Here is a 21039-nt window from a genome sequence, read left to right as displayed (position 1 = left end):
TGGCAAGTTCTTAAAGAAAAAACAAAAATGGTCTGAAACTGAACATCAAAAAAACTAAGATCATGGCCACTGGTCCCATCACCTCCGGGGAAATAGAAGGGGAAGATATGGAGGCAGTGACAGATTTTACTTTCTTGGTGTGAGCAAGGAGTCCACAGTGTGCCGCCCTCCAGGGTATCCACCCCCAGTGAACCCCACGGATGTGTAGAAGGGGTGCTAGTGGAGATTGAACAGGAAGAACAAACGGAGAGACAGGCCCTGGAGGTTTGCTTGGCAGATGATGAGGGGGCGGAGCGGGATTTGATTATTTGGGAGGAGGTCTTAAATGAGGGAGAGACTGCGCGGGCTTTTCAGATAACAGTGGAGCCAGCTAAGGAGAGTGTGGAGAAGGCAGTTCAGACCGAACCTGAGGGGGAGCACGAAAGTCTGGCTGGACTGTTGAAGGAGTTCCCTAACCTCCGCACAGGAGGAGGTCTGCTGCCAGATCCTGTGGGAAAGAATGCTGCTGAAGGTGAACTTGAGGCATTAGAATGGATGGTGGTCGTCTATCCCCGCAACCAGCATGGCGGCCGGAGGGTTATTCGTCCCAATCCCTCTTTACTACAACAACCGCGCGGGGGGACGGATGGGGCAAGACATCCCAGCTGTGGGACGATCTGCGCGGTCAGGACCACTCCTTTGAGGCTGATGACAGATCGTGAGTAGTTTGGGCCAGCCTCAATGTAAGAAGTGAGTGGACAACACCCGAGTTGAGAGTTAAAAGTTTCAAAGTTCTTCCTGAGTTAAGTTTAATGGATCCGTACAAAGCCATGGAGCAAGAAGTGTTGAATAATAAAAAAGAATCTGTTAAAGTTTTAAGTCAGCCTCCATCCCTTATTGCCGTGCTTTCTGGGGGGCTGCCCGTGGCGGGAAGCGAACCCATTCACACTTGGGCTCCATGATCACTGCAGATGGAGACAGCAGCCACCAAATTAAAAAACGCCTGCTTCTTGGGAGGAAAGTGATGACAAACCTTGACAGGGTTTAGAATTTTAATGCTTGACTGTTTTGTTAATAAGATGCACAAATATCAAGCAGTTATCTACTGTGGCCTTTGTTGTCGTTTAGTCATGTCCGACCCTTCGTGACCCCATGGACCAGAGCATGCCAGGCCCTCCTTTTCTTCCACGGCCTCCCGGAGTTGTGTCAAATCCATGTTGGTAGCTTCGATGACACTGTCCTCTGTCGTCCCCTTCTCCTCCTGCCTTCACACTTTCCCAACATCTGGGTCTTTTCCAGGGAGTCTTCTCTTCTCATGAGATGGCCAAAGTATTGAAGCCTCAGCTTCAGGATCTGTCCTTCCAATGAGCACTCAGGGTTGATTTCCTTCAGAACGGATAGGTTTGTTCTCCTTGCAGTCCAGGGGACTCTCAAGAGCCTCCTCCAGCACCACAATTCAAAGGCATCATCATCTTGCTGAAGCTGTCCTAAATTCAGGCACAACTGGGGATTGAAGGCCACACAGGGGTCCTGGGAAGAAGGTAGCGGGAGGTTGAGGGTGGCTTCCCCCCCTTAAGGGGGACCCTGAAATGGCCCTCAGAAGGCGAGCCAGAGAAAGGGGGTAGCAGTCAAGTGCCCGGCCCCCATGGGCTGATCCTGCCTTGGCTTCTTTGAAGGAAGACATCATGGGCATTGACCTGGCTGTCATCCCAGCAAAGTTGGAGTCTCTTGAAGAGATGATGGTAATGCAAGTCCTGGAACAGGAGTCTTATGAACCAGCGAGGGAATTTGAGGATGTGACCAGGTGTGCCAAAAATGCTCAACTGATTTCTGATCTTCCAATCCCAGACTTAAGCTGTGGAAAAAGCAGGTGAGCCGGCCTCCAACTGCAGGAGCCCTAAAGCCGATCCAGACCAGAAGGGAATCTGGGCCACAAGCAGCGCTTGACTGGACAGTGAGTGGGAAAGGGGTGCAGGATGATGGAAGTGCACCTAGCACATGCCCCATCTGCAGCCTGCCAGCTGTGTGCAGTTCCCACCTCATGAACAGGGTTTGAAAAGTCTCTTTTCTCTCCCGAGAGAGCGAAGAGTGTTGGCAAGCCTTTGGGCCACGAGTCCCGAGCGCCAAATCCGAGTCCCTATTTTAAAAACAGCTTTTTTTTTCCTCCAGAAAAAGAAAGGATGGGATGGGTGGCTTCTGAGTCGTAAGTGGAGTCCAAGTCATGGGGGGGGGGGGAGAGAGACACCCAAATCAAGTCACCAGTGCGAGAGAGAGGGAGGGAGGAGGAGAAATTTAATTTTGCTACCTTGAGGAATAAAATCTAGTTTCCACCATTCCTGTTCACAGTCAGCTTTATCTGAGGGAACACAATTCTGTCTGGACCCTCAGCTCTGTTTGTCCTCAGGCATAGGAAACCTGCCTGCCCCACCTCGCAGGGTTGTTGTGAGGAGGGAGCAATGGAGGAGGCAAACCAACCCACTCGATCGGCCAAATCACAGGCAGCTACATTTTAATTTTTAATTTCATTTTATTAATTTCATGCCAGACTCCTAAGCTTCTCAGAAGACATTTTTTTTAAAAAAAATGGGCTTTTTTCCGGGCTACCCTTCTGCGCATGCGTTTCTGGGGCCCTTCCGGGTTCTTCTTGCTCCTGACCCGGAAGTGCTCTTGCGTGGCGTCCCCCTCTTTAGGCCCCTCCCTCCCGCCAGCTCCACTTCCGGTGGTGTTGCAGCCAAGAGAGGGCGAAGCAGCGGCCGCTTCAGCGGAGAAAGGAGGAGAAGCAGCGCCAGGAGGGCCCCCCCCCGAAGGTAGGGGAAGGCCCCCCCCAGGAGGAGGAGGAGGGAGAGAGGGGGCTCCCTCTGCTCACCTGACCCCCCCTTACCTGCTCTATCTTTTGGGGGAACGGGGAGGGGGCGACCCGCTTTCTTGGGGGCGAGTGGAGGGGGGGGGGCTAAATAGGCTCCTGCCTCCCCTCTGTGTGAGGGCCTTCGGAGACTCAGGAGGTTGCCTCTTCGCAGCCTTAAATGTTGCAGGAGGGGGGGGCGCAGGGCCTCTGGCCTTTTCAAGGGGGGGTCGAATAAGAGCCTTGCCCCTCTCCCCGTTGCCTGGCCCTTGGAGGGGGTGGGGTTAGGAAATAGCAAGGGATGACCCCATCCACATCTCCCTGTCTGTTTTAGTAGAAAGGATAGTGGGAGATGATCCTTTGGGGGGCAAACCCCCCCCCAACAACAACCCTACTGGCATGCATTGGAAAGGAGAGTAATGAAAGCCCTGCTTTTGTGGGGTCGGGAGTTGCAGTAGAGGCTTTGTCATTGTCTCTGTTTTAACATCTCTCCCTTCCCCCCTCCACAAAATTCCCATTTTACTCTCTCTCTCTCTCTCTCAATGGAGGCCTGGGTCTCTCTCCCTGTGGCAGCTCCAGGCGCAGGCTCGGTGGGCCACCCACGTTGGGCTTGTGGGTCTTGCGGTTCTGGCCCCTTGGCGGTAGCCGCCTTGCGGATTAATGTACAACCCAGTTCAGCCCTGAGGTCTTTCCCCAGGGATGAGTTTCAACATTTGTGAGGTTTTATTTATTTATTTTTTTAAACTTTGGGGGCAGGGAAGCAAGAACACAGGCTGACATTGATCCCCTGAACACGTTTAGAGTGTGTTGTTTCCTTTGCCTGTTTAGGAGAATAGCCACCAGAGACCGAGAGACAGCTTTCGTGATTTGGGAGAATATTGTTTGTTTTTCTATCTGGCTTTCTAACTTTTGCAATGGGTCACATGCCTTAAAGCATTTTTTTTCTGCTTTTACAGTGCAAATACTGTACCAGCACACTGCTTTCTGTGCCTTGGATGTATTACTGGACAAGGAATTGTCCTTCCTATTAAAGCATTCAAGGTTGCATAATCTATATAGGGGCTGGTGCAGCATTTTGGGGTACTTGCCCTGTATTTATGTCAAATGCTTATTTTTATTATCCTACTTTTCTTCCTTGAGGTTGCCTGTGTGAGGTTCCTTTCCTCATAAAATGAACACAGTCCTCAGGTAGATTAGGCTGAAAGAGAGAAGCTCAAGGTCACACAGTGGGTTTCCTGGCTAAACTGGGGCTAGAACTGGATTCTCCAATGTTCAAGTCTGACATTCTTACTGCTTAAGACATGAAGTCTATTATTCATCTAACTCAGTGGTTCCCAACGCTGGGTCACCTAGGTCTTCTTGGACTGCAATTCCCAGAAGCCTTCACCACCAGCGATGCTGGCTGGGGTTTCTGGGGTTTGCAGCCCAAGAAGGATGACCCAAGATTGGGAACCACTGATCTAAGTGCCTTGGCCCCAATCCCCCCCCCCGAGAAACCAAAGATAAAAGTAGATGAAAAGTTGATCATATCTTTTTGCTAAACTCCACTGAGGGCTTAATATCAAGCATTTCCTTGAGAACAAGCGCAGGATCCCTGTAACGTGTTGTGTTTAATATTCCTAAAGAGCAGGAAAAGTCCTGATTCAAACTTCATGTCTGCCACACACAAAAATTACCTAGCCCTGGCCAAGTGGCTGCTTGTCTCAGCTTCAGTTTTCTCTCTCTGTCATCTGTGACATGAAAATTAATAATTTCCATCTACCATACAGGGGAGTTTTAAAAAATAAGCAAAAGAATGTGAGTTTAGAGACTGTTTCACGCTAGTGCTCTGAAGTTGTATTGGGCAGGAAATTTCTGTGTATCTGCCACCAGTCTATTTTATTCATTTATTTATTGTATTAATATCCCGCCTATCTGGTCAAACAACCACTCTAGGCGGCTAGATTTAACACTAGATTAACACAGATGAGAACAACGGGTGGGGAGAGACTGTCCACCTGTAAGTCCATTTTTCTCTGGGTTTTTCCTGTTTTTTTCACTGACAGCAGCCTTCACCCAAATGCCTTTGAGGAATAAGACAACAGTTCACATCATCTCCAGAGAGCATGACTATTGTACCCAGTTATTATGTTTTCCCCTACCAGTTAAGCTGAAGGGCATCAGTTTGAGGAAGGTGGAATTAGAACTGAAAGTGAAACACATCCTTTCCCCATATTGGTGCAGTTAAACGGAATAGGGAAAGAGGTGCCTTTTCTCCTCTATTTAGTTGTGTGTAAAGAGATAAAAGCAAGGGTTTTTTTTTTTTTTTTGTGGTGACTCTGTGGGTGGATCTCAGCCAAGGTTACATATTTGGATTAGTTGTTACTTCATTGTGATCTTGTGTTTTTGGTTTGTTACATTGCCCTTTTATACATCTCAAGATGGCTTAGCTGCCATTCCCATATTGGTCTTTGAGTCTGGCAATTTACAGCCCAGCACCTGATGAGTTTCACCACAAAAGTTGTTTTGGCATGGATAACAGAAGATACTGTCGCACCAGAAAGACTAATAAATTTGTGGTTGTTTGTGTGGTTGTTTGCAAGGTGGATAAAAATCAATGACCTTCTTTAAAAAAATCAAATTGTTTTAATTCACAATTCAATCACAATTTAAATTTTAAAAATGATTTATTTGATTTAAATCAATTTGGTTGCTCAGCTAGTCTTCACGGGGCCATAGGACTCTTCTCTTTACAAGGACAGACTAACATAGGTACTCTTTTTTTGGAAACTGGATTGCCCTTTGGAACTTCCAAGTGATCATTAAATGCTTCTGCTTCTCTTAACTTAGCAATATGAACAGTCACTCACATGGTCGCCTGTGATGAGCAGAATTAACCTCTAGGTGAATAGGCAGCATCTTCACCCTTTCCAGATAACTAACCTGAGCCATACGTGGGTCGGGAAAAAACCTAGTAAAATATTATGCTCTCCCTCAAAATCTACATTTTCCTTTCCTTTTTAATTGTGCTCAGTTCCTAACTATCTCTTAGTTAGAATTATCTTGTTCTCCTTTTTCAGGACAATATACTTTCAGGTCAAGTTAACTCTTCACTTCATCCCCTACTCAAGTGCTTAGTCCGTAGTCTTAAAGCTGGTTCAACTTAAGAGAGATTTATGTCTGAATACATAAGACTGTGCTGCCCTCAAGTTTAGTTACTCCCATATTCTTAAAAGGCAGTGCAGTGAAAGAAGTACTTTTATGTTGCCTACGTACCATTGCTGCTGTCAAATAAAGTAGTTGCACCGATTCAGTTGCTTGAAAGGGTGAGTCAACATTTCTCTAAATCCCTTTATTCAAGGATTCTTTTATGTTTGGGGATACCACCTGGATTCAGGCCTGTTTTATGTTCCATGAATTTTTAAAATATCAAACACTGAAACACATTACTTGTTTCTGTGGTCAGTTATCCCTATTAAGATTGTTTTTTTAAAATTAAGCTTGTGATTTCAGCTAGTGGGATTTTTACACATTCCTGTTCTTTAAAAACTTAGTGAGTTTAGAACAGAAACAGGGAAAGCAACTGACCTGTGGGTTGAATAATTCTTACTTGCTTTCAGTGATCATAAGCCACGCAAATCAGTGCTGCTTTTCTTTCCAAGAACCTTGTGAGTTCTCCTAGTAAAAGTGTTCGCTTGTCCTTTGTTTTATTTCCAAAATACAGAAGAAACTTCAGTTGCTTGGATGGTCAAAATTACACAATGAAAGAGAAGTATTATCAGTCTAATCTTAGAACTGCAGAGCTGGAAGGGACCCAATGGATCATTGAGTCCAGACCCTCTTTAAAGAGGCCCAGTGGGGGGAATTGAACTCGCAACCTCTGGCTCCTCAGCTGGATGCCTAAACCACTGAGCTACCCAGCAGTTCTAGACCAATAGTTGGGCTGAATCCCAAACGTTCCCACTAGAGCCCCCAAAAGCTCTTGAAAATAAGAGCATGCTATATAGGTTTTTAAAGTAAATTCCCTGCAAAAGGGGGGGGGGGTTAAGCAGTGGAAAAAGAGTTGTGTTAGCTTTCTAATTGCAGAAGGGAGCAATAAAAATGTGACACCCACACGTCATCTACCGCCTACAGTTGCATATCCCACTGTCTCCATCTTGAGATGCCACCATACCAGATAGATAAACTTGCTAGAGCCTCAATAGATATATGTGTTTGGTTTTCTTGCACACTCCAGATGTGGTTTAACAGCTGGAATGATAGACTACTTTAAGGAGAAGTAAAAGAGGGAGGAAGTGAAATGGCCTGCTTATTTTTAGTCTTTTAAGGAGGTTTCTTCTGCCTTGTTTTCCCCAGAAGGGAAGCTTCTGTGAAGCTCTTCTTCGGAAAGATCAGTTTTCTGTGACTGTGAATTTGCTTCTCTGTAATTACAAAATCACGGATGCTGCCGCCCTCCACTTAAACTTAGCTGGAATTAGATTTCTCCCATTTTAAGGGCTGAACTCTTTCTCAACCTCTCCCGTTTTCCTTTCAGATGAAAGCCACTTGATGCAGGCAGAGGGTGTAATCTTGCAAAATCACAAACCGGTGAACCTTTGCTGAGCACCCCGCCCCACCCAGGGCCCCCAAAATGTGTTGCAGTCCCAATCACATGGAGCACTTTGAGCAGGGAAAAGCTCTTAAGATTGCTAGTCCAGTTAGCAGAACAGGCTTCCCAAAAGGAGGGAGACTTTCCCACCCCTGCTGGGAAAGAAATAATAATCTTAGAAGTGCAGAGCTTGGAAGGGACCCTCTGGACCATTGAGTCCAGCTCGTCAAGGAGGCACCGTGGGGGAATCGAACTCCCAGCCTCCAGCTCCTGAGTCAGAGACATAAACCACTGAACCATTCAGTAGTTCTGTATCTGAGGGTTGAACTGGTGATAGCTCCTTATATAGTCAAAAGGAGTGGACAGAAGAGAGTCTGAGAACTATCATTTCTATAAGGAGTGAGGGGAATTCCTGACTTGTACTTGTTTTACAGTCTGGATAGCTTAGGGCGGTGGTTACTTGGCTGTGAAGCAAGAGGTCAGGACTTCAATGCAATCATCAAGCCAGTAGGGTTGCGTTCAACACAGTGCGAATTTTTCTTCTTTGTAGGATTGTGCCATTAAATTCAGGCTTCCACCTAATAGCTCCCCTCCCCTTTTGGAACATAAATACAGTGGTGCCTCACAAGACAATGTTAATCCGTTCCGTGAAAAACGCTGTCTTGCGGAAACATCATCTTGCGAAATGCGGTTCCCCATTGGAATGCATTGAAATCTGTTTAATGTGTTCCAGTGGGGAAAAATTGTCATCTTGCGAAAATCGTCCATAGAAAATATCGTCTTGCGAAGCGCCACAGCGATTGCAAAAAACAATAGTCTTGCAGATTAAACATCCCGCAAGGCAGTCATCTTGCGAGGCACCACTGTATGTTGATTTGGTCTTCCGCGACACAGCTGCCTCGTGCTGTGTTGCAAAAGAGGGAACTGAAAATTATTACGGGCACCTTTAATCAGATCAGACGTCTGCCATTCAAGACGGGTTAGAGAAGGGCTGTTAAAATATCAGTTGGAAGACCTTGAGCTTGTTTGAGCCTGGGTTGGTTTGTTTCTTGAAGAATGGGTAACATTGGTGCAGTATAATGACTCTTTGGTATAAAGCAGTGGTTTTTTTCCTGTTGTGCTGTAAATATGCATGGCACATCAGAATAACATAAGCAAACAAGGTAGGTCTCTGCTCCAGGGAACATCCAGTTTCGACTTTCTCCAGTGAAGGACATTGGAAGAAAGTAGAGCAGAAAGATGGAATCACGGTAGAATAATAAGGTATGAATATGAAGGAATTTAGTGGTGCATGCACACTTACCCTAACTCATATATACTATTGTCATTAAGAACCAAAACAGTGATTTGGGCTGGGAAATTTCTGTGGAAAATTTCCAGTACTGTACTTAATTTGTTTTAAAAAATGAAAAAACATTTCCCCCCATAAAATTCACTAGAAACAGTGAATGGCTACCATTGCAGTGTTAAGCAAGCTTGATAGTTTTCAGATTTGCTGAGCCAGCAAAGCAGTTCTAAATTTTCAAATGAGACTTACGTTGGAGCCCAGATTAGTTGTGCTCTAGCTGAGGTCAGTGGTTTCTCAAGACGTACGCGTGAAAACAAAAAAATTCTTTCATTAATTTTTAAACAGTTCATGGAGGTGTAAAATAAAATCACAAATACACATAGTACAGCAATCCAGAACAATGTCAGGTTATAAGTTTACTTTTTGGCTATACTGTACTGATCAAACCAAAAATAAAAAGGATTAATGTTTGTTTTTCCATCAACAAACACACCCAGTGTCTTGTTTCTTTCCTAGAGTTTAGAACAATGTTCATGATAACTCTGTGATCCTCAAACTAGTCAAATCTGTTTTATGTTTATAGGACCAGAATGTGAACTTTTAGAGAAACTGAGACTAGGAAAGAAGGGGTTAGGGTCACCCAGGGAGCCTGATGGCCGAATGGGGGATCTGAACCGGCTCTTCCCCCATTCTGATGCTAATCTGTACCATAACCACCTTAACAGATACTTTAGATTAAAGACAATTTCCAGAAAATTTCCAGTGGTGGTGGCTGTTGAAAACCCACCTTATTAAATATGTTGAAACAAACCAAAAGCCTGTCATGGCCAGCATTTTCTTTGGACTGTGGTTTCGGAAGGAAAGCTGACCAGCAGGACGTGATGGCAACACACTCTCCATTTTGCCCTCCCACCAGGATATTATGCGGACTCTGCTCTTGTAGGTGACAGGTAGCTCTTCTGAGTATAGCTGTGTTGATGATCCTGCTTTCCTTGTTCTTATCTAAGCCCCCTTTTAAAACCTGCCCAGATATTGTAACTTTTCCTTACTGGGTAGCTGGTGCCGGCCCTTTGCTCCTTTTTCTGTAACTCTGTTCTGTTCTTTCTGCAACACCGTCATTCTGTAAAGCGCTGACAAGGAACAGCTTTGGCCAGATTCCTGCCCCAAGGCGCTTACAGTCAAAAGCTGGGGGGAAAGCAAGGAAATCGGGGCATAACCAGAGGGAGAGGTGGTAAATGTGGAGGGAGGGGTGAACATGGACAGTCATCTGTGTTTGGTTAAACTACAAGGGATATTTGGGAATCATTCCAAACGTTTTGACAAAGGGCTGAAATGGAAGGACCGGATGATCCACTGGGTCACATCTGGATCCGGAGTTCTAAGATTGTTATGTTGCTTCCTAGAGTGTTTGTTGACTTTGGGAAGCAGAACTGGAACAAAGAACAGGCGATGGCTGAGCCTTGAAAATAAGTCCATTTGCAACAGTCAGAAATCACCTGCCATCGCGAGCCCGTCACACTGCATGCACCTTTTCCGAAAAACTGGTTAGGACTCTAATGCTCAGCCATGTGTTACGGCTACATGGACGGCCCTTGAAGTCTCTGACCTTGGCTATGCCCTCTTTCAGGCTGTGATTCCATTCCTCTTTGGTTTCTTCTGCTGGTTCTTCCAAATGCAGGCAGGGACCTGGATGAAATGGTAGCTGGGCTACCCTGGTCTTTAGAGTAAAGCAGAGATTATGGCTCCAGAAAGAAAACATTATGCTTTGACTCAAAAAGGTTGGTAGAGAGACAAATAGTTATTATAATTTTGATTGGCAGCATTCATCTTCTGTATGTTTTTTAAGCTTCCGTGGGGTACTTTATTGGGAGAAAGGTGGAACATAAAACGAATGAATGATGAGAGGGGGGTGCCTACAGTATACATAAGTGCACATGAGTTCAAGATTGTAGCACTGTCCTATAAGTATGAATATCTGAACATCAAATGATAGTAAAGACGTTGCAGGTATTTTCATCTGATTGGCAGGGATATTTCATTTCCAGGATCAGATCCACAGGGACACAAGCAGTTAGAGAAAGATGCTGTTGGTGCTTTTAGCCCTTTAAGTTGGAAAGGAGAAAGTTACTCTTGCTGAGTGACCAGCTAAGTGGAAAGATGTGAGGCTGTTTTCTTCCCATTATCCAGCTTGTTCTAGACAATTTCGTTACTCTCTAGTCTGCTGAATTTTTTAGGAGAAGCCACCGGCGCTTCGCCAGTCCCTTTTCTTGGGCTGCCATCCCAAATAACCGCAACCGTCCTACATAGAAGCCACAGTGGCTTCTGTGAACTGATAATGCTGAAAGAAGAGGCCAAGTCCTGATAAATTGTTAATGGAAGCGATTCGTTGCACTTCTCGGTTGCAGAAGTCTCTTTTGAGAACTGCTAGAGGCAACCAGGGTCCTAAGAGAGGAGCTGCCTAGAGGTCTAATCCTGTAAAGCCCTTCTCTCTGCCTTGTTTGCCGGGTGTTTAGATTCAGAGGTGGGCGGGCAACATGCAGACTCGTTTGGATCTCAGCACCTTTAAAAAAAACTGTTGGGCACTGCAAGTTTCCCGTTAGGATGCACAGGACAATTTTGAAGGGACCCACAATCATCTCAGTATATTTTTTTAATTGAACTTTTTTTTAAGCAGCTAGAGACCTGAATTAGTTTGAACAGCTGTTTTTGTTTGTTTGTTTTAGTTAGCCTCATTTTTTTCTATTTACAAACCCCCATAATAGTAATCTTTGCAGTATATAACTGCTGGAGAAGAGCTCAGGGGTTTGGGAATCTGGCTGTGGAGCCAGAGGTTGGGAGTTCAGTTCCCCCCACGGGACCTCCTGGACAGGGCATGGACGCAATATGTCAGGTCCCTTCCAGCTCTGCCGTTCTAAGGCTATTGTTATTATATATTAGAATTTTTTAAAAAAAATGTTAATTAGCCCCAGGCTACTCTTTTGCCCTCACCCTTCAGGGAGTAAGCCTTTGGTTGTACGGAAAATGTGGAAAAATGGCCCTTGGCCAGCAGACGTGAGTGAGAGAGTTATCCAGTTGACTCAAGGGAGGAGGTGGTGCTGCTCATGTCTAGCTAGAGAAAGTGGAGCCTGGCTCAAGTAAGGAAGCCACCATGTTGGAGGTCTGAAAGCTGTAGTCAAGAAAGTACAGTGGTGCCTCGCTAGACGATGATAATCCGTTCCACTGAAATTGCTGTTTAGCGAAATCATTGTCTAGCGAAAAGCATTTCCCCATTGGAATGCATTGAAACCTGTTTAATGCGTTCCAATGGGGAAGAATTGTCGTTGTCTAGCAAAGATCGGCCACAGGAAAGCCACTTTGCGAACCACCGATCAGCTGTTTAAATAGCTGTCTTGAGAAGCTTAGGTCCCAAAAACACCCGTTTTGTGAGTGTGAAAGAAGCTGTCAAAACCGTTGCCTCGCGAAAATTGGTTTGCGAAGCAGGGACCAAACATTGTCCAGTGAAATTCCTCCATAGGAATCACTGTTTTGCGAATCGCTATAGCGATCACAAAAAGCCAATGTCTAGTGAAAAACTGTCATGCGGGGTAACATGCGAGGCACCAATGTAATCATTTTTGTCTGTCTGTCTGTCTCTGTGTGTGGCTTTGGCTGAAAATACTGTACACCCGGATGTGTGGTTCCTGTCACATCAGAAATACACTAGTCGTTTAATATTCCATACCTGGAAAGCTTTAAATAATAATAATAATAAAAAGAAAAAGCAGAGGTACGTGTATGTGGTCTGTCGTGCAATAGATTTTTCCTGCCTCTTGTCATCCGGGCATGTATGGCGCAAAGCAGGCTTGGATGCTGAATCCCACGAGGGGTCTATCAAAGCCTCCCTTCCCACATGGTTGCGATGCGGTGAGGCAGTGAGGGAGGTTTTGCCAGGAGGGGTTGAGCAGCCACAGAGGAAGGGGTTCCAGGCAGAGGCCACAGCTCAAGCAGAAAAAAGAGTCCTGCTCCAGCTGTGGCAGCGCTGGGGGGGGGGCGGCTTTTGTAACCAGCCGGTGAGTGGAAAGAAAATCGGCCGTTGCAAAGGCATTGAGGAAGAAAGCAGAGGAGGTTACGTTTAGACCGTATAAACTCCGCCGATTATTAGTACTAGAATCCCTCTAGTCCTGCTAGTGAGAGGATTTTTCAAAAGGTCGAGAGGCCCGAGTTTAAGGACATGAGTGGTAGCACGTATTTGTGTCAAATGGGGCCATCTTTGAAAGCTCACGCCGTAGGCTTGAGTGATCCATCAATTCTTAAACTGTTCGACGCGGCTAAACGTCACCCGGAATCTCTGAGAAACAGTGGAGTGCTACTTGAACAAAAATGTCACAGATTAGGGCAGTGAATTTGATACCGAGCAGCTTCTTTAGTAGCTGTGGGCCTCGGGCAGAGCTCCCCATATTCTTGTTTTAAGGCTACCTAAGGCTGCCTTGCGGTGTCTCTCATGGCTGAACGAGTTCACCATGTCTTTCCATGCCCTGTGAGTGTGATGTGGTGGTATGTGTGTCTCCCTCTGCTTTCCTGCTGGGTTTATTGCTACTACATGCCGTGGTTGGGTTTTTTTTCGGGGGCTGGAGGAGTTACCTCCCCACACCCTGGAGAGAGGGCTGTAGGTCCAACCTGGTCTTTCCTCATGGCGCAGTGGTTAAACTGCAGTCCTGCAACCAAAACTCTGCTCACAACCCGGGGTTCAATCCCAGGTAGCTGGCTTGAGGTTCACTCAGCCTTCCATCCTTCCGAAGTTGGTAAATTGAGTATCCAACCTGCCGGGTGTGTGTGTGGATGTGTAGCCTGCATACTTAAATTGTAAACCACCCAGAGAGTGCTTGAAGCACTGTGGGGTGGTTATCTATGCAGCATGCTTTGCTTTACTTCCTTCCCCTTTTCTTTCCTCACTACCATTGCTCTCCAGTTGTTACTTGTGGGAGGTGCCCATCCCGCCCGCCCCTGCCTTGTCAAGGCCAGCAGTCGGCAGTTCCTTCCAAGGTTCTGGTGGGAGAGGATTAAGAGAATACCTTGAAAAAGTATTGCTGAAATGTACAGATAAGACTGGCCTGTCAACTGAATTGCTTGCTTGCTTGCTTTCCTCGCCTGCTGCTTACAGTTTTCCATTCTCTTTTAGTGCCAGCGCACCAAGCCCAGAAACCAAGATGTCAGATTCAAAGTACTTCACCACCACTAAGAAAGGTAACACTGCTCACGGGGTGGCTTCTGTTCCTCCGGGTTGTGGAAGGGGTTTGTGTCAAGCTATGTCTTTGAGACTTAGTTTGTGCAAACAGTCGGTAAGAGGATGAAGTTGTCGTTGGTGGAAATCATGTGCTCGTGAATGCTCCCTTTGCATAGCAAACTAGCATGTCAGGGAGAGGTATCTTAGGCTAGCTCTCTCCCTGACTTACTAGCTTTCTGTGTGGAGGATTTCCTTCTAATGTAAGGGTGGGGCAACTTCCAGAGGCCCAAGGACTCTGCAGGCTCACCCCTGCATCTAGCATCCAATTACCCCTAAAACATTTTTCTTTTAAAAATACTTTTTAATTGAAAGAGCCCCCTCATGCCCTCTAGTGGACACTAATTTTTTTAAAAAATAGCAACACATGTTGATGAGTATAGAAATCTCTTGGGTTCAGTGCGTGAGTAAAAAGGCAAAATTGACTCCTATGCCCTGAAAGGACACAAAGGAACTTTTGATTTTTAAAAAAATGCACATTTTGAAGGAGCGTGTGGGTTCCGAAGGCTACATTTGGAATAGGGGGCCATACTTTGCCCACTCCTGCTCTAGAAAAAAAATCATCAGCCATGTCATCCCAAGCAGTGCAATTGAAAATCAGTATATCAACAATTTATTTGTTTTCCTTTTGCTGAACTACGGAAGGTATTTTAGAGTGGAGTGGCATGCTTATAATTCCTGTGTTTCTGCCTTCCATTTGGGTACACAGATCTTAAGGTGGTCTTAATAGCCAGGCACCCAGCCCTTACATCTAATAGTAGATATAAAGATAGGTTTGGTTTTGTTTCGTTAATGATCAGTCTCCTCCTCTCTCAGCAGCTGATGTAATTTGCATTTTAAAAAGGCCCATGTCTTTTAGTGGTGAAGAGGCACTTAGGAGGCAGCTTGCCCGCCTTAGTAGTCTTGCTTGTTTAGTAGGGACTAGGCTGGCCCTCTCTGGTTAACAGTCCTGATGCTGTAAAAACATCCCGGGGACATCTGGGGTGGAGAAGGCGGAATGACTAAGACTAAGATTTGGCTGTTTCTGGGATACCCCCATCAATCTCCTCATAACCTGGTGTGGTTCCTAAGGTTTTACCTTGGAAATTCTCGCCTCGGACCAGGAGAGCCGACAGCTTCTGGGCATGATTTTGTTTTTCCTGGACTTTGGAAGTCTGCAGAACTTCCCTGAACCTAATTCCTCTGACTCCTAAAAGAATTCCTCTCCCGCTCCGAAAACCCACTTTTGTCAGCAAAGCCTAAATGGGGCCACCCTTCGATTTGAACAACACACTCTGTTCCTGCCCCCTTCAAGATAGGAAACATCCCAGGAAAGAGAAATGGGCTGTACGGTGCAAATTCTCAGGGATACGGGGCTTGAGCTGCAGGAGACGCTCTCAGGTCGGACTTCAGTGCCACCTGGGACTCAACGGGGACTCAAATTGGGTCCCCCCCCCAATGACTTGGAACCCATCCACCCACCCCATCCCTTTGGGGGGGGGAATTGTTCTTTTTCATGGTCTCTGTGAATGCGCACAATTGGCTTTTAGCGCGCCTGCGCAGAGACTTTCAGAAACTTCCAGAGCTTTGACATGTGTCCGTTAGGACCTCCCTCCCACGGCGCCTGCCCCGCCCATGGCGCAAAGGGACCTCCGTTCCTTTTTTTGCGCCGTGGCTGCAGCAGCACCTTGGCTACAGAGCCCCATGCATTCTGTAAGAAAAAGAAAATAAAGATAGTCTCAGTCTGTTGTCTGGGGATGAGGATGTTCCTCTCCCTTTGTCTGGTCACGCGCCCTCCCCACGGTTCAGTTAGTCTCCTGACGGGGGGGGGGGGAATACCTCGGCTGAGGTCACTGCTGTTATATTTTCGGCACAGGTGAGCCTTTGATCACAATGTTGGCTCCATTTCAGGACATACCTCGGCGTCGGTCTCTGACCCGATACGGGAAGATCCTCCTCGGAAGAGGACCCATAAGGCTCACCATATTGATCACGGCGATACCGACGGACACCGACCTCGTGCTCCTTATCCCATGCCTATGGCTCAAGAACCGCCTTATCACCATCGCCGCTTTAAAAAGGTCCAGCTTTATGATCATCCGCCCTATTATGGGCCTGGACCTCAGTTCTGTTATGGCCTATGGCCGTACGGACCAGTCCCTTGGTACCATCCTCACCATTACGCCTATGCTTACTGTTCGGACTCATCCACATCACCATCTCCTCCTCGACACCGGACACCGGTTGAGGACCCTCTGTACCAGTCTTCAGGAGATGAATCGGACACACTTCCACCAGCATCAGTGCCATCCCAAGATCGGAAGAGACCCCTTCCATCCGATCAGGGTACTTGCCAATTGACAGCCAAGCGACCACGCCATGCGACTCCGGAATCGAGCCGGCCATCCCGGACCCGATCGACTCTATCTCCAGTCCAGTCCTCCTCCCTGAAGGTCTCCACGAAATACCAAGGACCACCTCCAGATCCGCTCAATACTGACTCCAGCCAGGCCCCGACACAATCAGCCCTGCATAAGCCTAACGAAGCAAAAGATGAACGTCACATTTTACCTCCCGAGGGTCCTTCTGATGGTCCATTGGTATCGACTCAGCGAGAACCTTCTCCATCAGATCAACCTCCACTCTGTTCTGATACTGATACCGATGACTCCGACAACGAAACCAAGGGAGATTCTCCACCTAACATTCCAATACCAAACTCTGGTATCGTGGAAGATCGTCCTCCGTCTCCTTCAGAGGACTTGTCACCTTACCAGAAACTTATCCTTCGTATGGCCAAGGCCTTGGACCTTGAGGTTGAGCAGCCGCCAGTGGTGGTCGATTTGATATTTGGGGATCTTTTTCCACCAAAGACCCCATCGGTTCTTCTAGGTTTCTGCTCTTCTCTTCTCGAACTTATTAAGGAATCATGGAAGAAGCCATCCTCTGTTTCTCTGATGCCTTGGGAGGCCAGAAAACTTTATAAAATCCGTGGTGCCGATACCAAATTTCTTGCTAAACATCCTCCTGCTGGCCTTTTTGTTCCGATTGCTATTGAGAATCGCTCCCACACCAGCCCCGACGATTACGAAGGGAGGAAGTTGGATATCATAGCTCGTAAGGTTTATTGTCTTGCCGTCTTCATCCTTCAGGTAGCTAATTATACAGCTGCGATGGGAGACTACCATCGCCATCTTTGGAACAAAGTATTACCGATTCTCCAGGCTGCTCCGGAAGATCAGCGTTCTGAAGGCCTCTCCCTTCACCAGGAGGCCATGACCCTCGCTAGTCAGGAGAAAATTGCAGTGCAGCATGTGGTGGATGCTGCATCCAGACAGCTGGCTACAGCTATAACCCTGCGTCGCCACTCGTGGCTACGAAGTGCTGGCATATCGGAGAAAGCACAGTCTACAATCGAAGATCTGCCCTTTGATGGTCTCAATCTTTTTGATGAAAAAAAGACAGAGGAAATTCTTCTAGACGACCGTGAGAAGCAGGAAAGAATGGAAAGGCTTTATAACACTCAACCTCATCGCCAGCGACAGCAAGCACCCACCGAACCTTCTTTCTCCGTTCACGAGCAAACTGAGAGGCACCGCTCACGTCAGTCTGCCCGTAGATCTGAGAGGAGGAGGAGAAGACATAATATTTGACTCCCCAAACCTCGACATCCCTTCCCTAGCCCTTCCTCCCCCCCGTCCACTATCAGAAACTTACCACCCGCCTAGCACCTTTCTCCATGCATGGCAACACATCATTTCAGACGCCTGGGTCCCTCCCCATTATCACTGTTGGCTACGCAGTAGAGTTCGACTGCCTCTCCCCAACTGGATTCTTCAAAACCACCACCCCTTCTCCCGCCCTGGAGGAGGAGAGGTGTTCCCTACTGCAAAAGGATGCCATCTCTGTAGTCCAGGAGTCTCCAAACTACAGCCCGCGGGCCACATTCGGACCGCCTTGCCTTTTCATCCGGCCCAGGCATAGGAAGAGGAGGGAAGGGGGACCCAAGTGATCCCCCACACTCGCTGTCTTTGCAAAGACAGTGGGGCTGGGGTATTGCTTGGGTCCCCCTTCCTTCCTTTGGCGCTCAAAAATGTGTAAAATGTGGGTGACCCTGATACTGAAAAGCTTGGAGACCCCTGCTCAGTCCAGACATTTGTTCTGGGATTCTACTCCCGATACTTTGTGGTCCTTAAAAAGGGTGGCAGACGACGACCTGTCTTAGATCTCCACCATCTCGATTCTTCCATCACCCCACAGCATTTTTGTATGGTCACCTTGGACAGTACTTATTGAACTACTTCAACACGGCAATTGATTCATGGTCGTAGATTTAAAGGACACTAACTTTCATATAAACATTTGTCCGGATCGCCGCAGATTCCTCAGGATTGCTTTCCAAGGAAAGATATAGTCAAAGACCTCCCGTTCAGTTTGCCAACCACGCCACGGGTCTTTACAAAATGTTTGCAGTCTCTGCTCAGGCAGACCATCCAAGACCCTTTGGCTATCCGTTCTAACTCTGCATCATGTGCTCAGGCATCCCACACTCAAGACAATTTCTGCGTGGCCTGAGGAACATTCACCCTCCGTGCAGACCACCGACTCCTCAATGGTCGCTCCAGCTAGTGTTTACTCGCCTAATGAGTCTCCCATTTGAACCACTGGCGACCACGCCAGAAGGACTCTTAATCTTGAAGACCACCTTTCTTGTTGCTATCACCTCGGCCCCGTGGGGCCAGTGAGCTCTCTGCTCTTTGCGTTGACCCACCCTTTCTACAGCGCCATCCTTGACAAGGCCACACTATACTCTGACCTCACATTCCTTCCAAAGGTGGTGTCTGACTTTCACTTACGACAACCCGTCGTTTTACCTACGTTCTTCCCTTCGCCGACTACCAACCTAGAACGATGCTTGCATTCTTTGGATGTCAGGCGTCCCTTGCCGTTTTATGTCTCCTGTTCTGCTTCGTTTTGGAAGTCTAAGAGGCTATTCTTCAGTTGATACGGATGTTCTAGAGGTTCTCCAGTTACTTCTCAAACAATTTCCAAATGGATTGTCTCTTCTATTCACCTGGCATATGGCCTTGCCCATGAACTCATACCATATGGACACACTCCACCAGAGCCATGGCAACCTCCGCGGCATTCCTAAGAGGAGTGGACTTGGCTAATGTTTGCACAGCTGGCCACCTGAGCGACGCCCTCCACCTTTGCCACCCAGGACCGGCTAGACGTCTGTGCCAAGGCTGACGCCTCCTTTGGTCACGCTGTTCTTCCCTCCGTTTTGTCGCGACTTCCTGCCTCCTGGTAAGTCAGCTTGCTAGTCACCCCATTGCGTGCATTCAGAGAAGACCACAGAGAAGAAAGTGCGGTTACTTAACCTGTAACTCGGGTTCTTCGAGCGGTCATCTGTGAATTCACACTTCCCGCCCGCCCTTCCCTCGGTCCGTCACGTATGCCTGTTGCATGCTGGGCAGTGGCGGGCTGTTCTACGGAACGGAGGCGCTCGGTGCCATGGGCGGTGCAGGCGTGACGGGGAGGGAGGTCCCAACAACATGTGTAAAAGCTCTACATGTTTCTGAGAGTCTCTGCGCAGGCGCACTATAACCCAGTTGTGTGAATTCACAGATGACCCCTTGAAGAACCAGAGTTACAGGTAAGTAACCTCTCTTTTTCCCCCTAGGGACTTTTAGTTTGGTACTAAAGACTTAACAGTATCTCAGCAATGCAGGTTTTTCCAGAGGCCTCTGAAAGGCATGCTTTGTGATAGTGGTGGGGATTTTTTTTCTTACAGAGATCAGGGGGAGATGGGGAGGAACAGGGTTTTTTTTTTTTTTTTTTGCATGTGACCTAACTTAGAGTCATACTTGCAGTTCTGTTCCTGTGTGTGTACACACACACACACACACACACAGAGAGAGAGAGAGAGAGAGAGAGCATGCTCTTCCTGCAGATCTTGAGATAATCTTGTGCATGTGGTGTTGCCAGATTGGATTAAGAGCTGCTTTGGAGAGCATGCCATTTGTCTGAGGATTTTAAGAAGATGCGGATAAAACACGCTTGCTTCCCTGAGGGAGTTTGAGGATTATTAGGCTCCTCAAAACTCTCTGTCCTTCTTTTAAAAAAACAAAACAAAACACCAGCCTGGAAGCTCAGACATTATGATCACACTGAACCGGGAGGAAAAATTGGTTTGCGTGTCTGGAAGAAAAAGGGGTCAAGCTTCAAGTGGGTCTGTGGCATGCGACATGAATCCACTTTAATATATTTAAGGACAACAACCAAATGCTTTAGCCCTAATGCAGTGAGGAAAATTAAACTGCTAATAATTAAAATATTTAATTTGTAGAATCAATAAATTAAGATGTTGTTGATGGTCAATCTTAAATTTTAAAGGAATCTTGGAGAAGCACTTAAAATGGCCGGGCCTCTAGTGATCCTTCCCAGATAATGAATTAAAATGATGTAGAATGTTAATCGTGTCTCCAAAAAAAATAATAATGCACTGTTGGCATATCATGTGCAGAATTAACAACTTCAAATCCATGAAAGATTTCTGATAAATTGGAACTGATTTTTAAGAATTATCTGAGGTCTGAGTTAACGAACACTGCAGTGGCCCGCTCAGTGTGCCCTGACCAGGAGCCCTATCCTGACAAGGGAAGACCTTTTTGTTAATTACTGGGTTGGCTGCTTATCTCTGGTTGAGTCCTGTTTCTCAATGCAGGTGCTTTAAAACCCGGAGCAGCCAGGCTCCGACATTCTAACCTTGACTGGAGAAACTCCCCCAGAGTTTGCTTGAAGTTACTTCTCGGGACTTTACATCCCAGAGATCCTTGGCCAGGATCCTTCTGGGATTCCTTTTGGCCGCTGGTCTTTGTAGGGTGGCGGAGCAAGGGCAGGAATTAACCGGGGAAGGTTGGGGGGGGGGGGTTTGCAGTCCCCTGATCTCCTGCTTTTTCCTTGCCAGGGGAGATATTTGAACTGAAGGCGGAGCTCAACAGTGACAAGAAAGAGAAGAAGAAAGAGGCCGTGAAGAAGGTGATCGCCTCCATGACGGTGGGCAAGGACGTCAGGTACGTTGCCCTCGGGGTGTGTGTGTGTGTGTCCATCGGCCCTTG

General features: G+C 47.0%; 1 protein-coding gene across 2 annotated transcripts in view; it reads left to right on the top strand.

Moving 5' to 3' along the window:
- The first annotated feature begins 2679 nt into the window (after window positions 1-2679).
- Window positions 2680-21039, top strand: part of AP1B1 (adaptor related protein complex 1 subunit beta 1) — a 60478-nt gene continuing 42118 nt past the window's right edge. For both annotated transcript variants that reach the window (XM_078381595.1, XM_078381594.1), the window contains exons 1-3: window positions 2680-2786; window positions 13835-13899; window positions 20889-20994. In XM_078381595.1, coding sequence (XP_078237721.1) covers window positions 13863-13899; window positions 20889-20994 — 143 coding nt within the window. In that variant the 5' untranslated portion in view covers window positions 2680-2786; window positions 13835-13862. The remainder of the gene's footprint in view (window positions 2787-13834; window positions 13900-20888; window positions 20995-21039) is intronic.

Source organism: Pogona vitticeps, chromosome 14, assembly GCF_051106095.1.
Source record: "Pogona vitticeps strain Pit_001003342236 chromosome 14, PviZW2.1, whole genome shotgun sequence".
NCBI lineage: Eukaryota > Metazoa > Chordata > Lepidosauria > Squamata > Agamidae > Pogona > Pogona vitticeps.
Note: the sequence above shows the minus strand (reverse complement) of the source record. Positions and strands in the feature narration are given on the sequence as shown.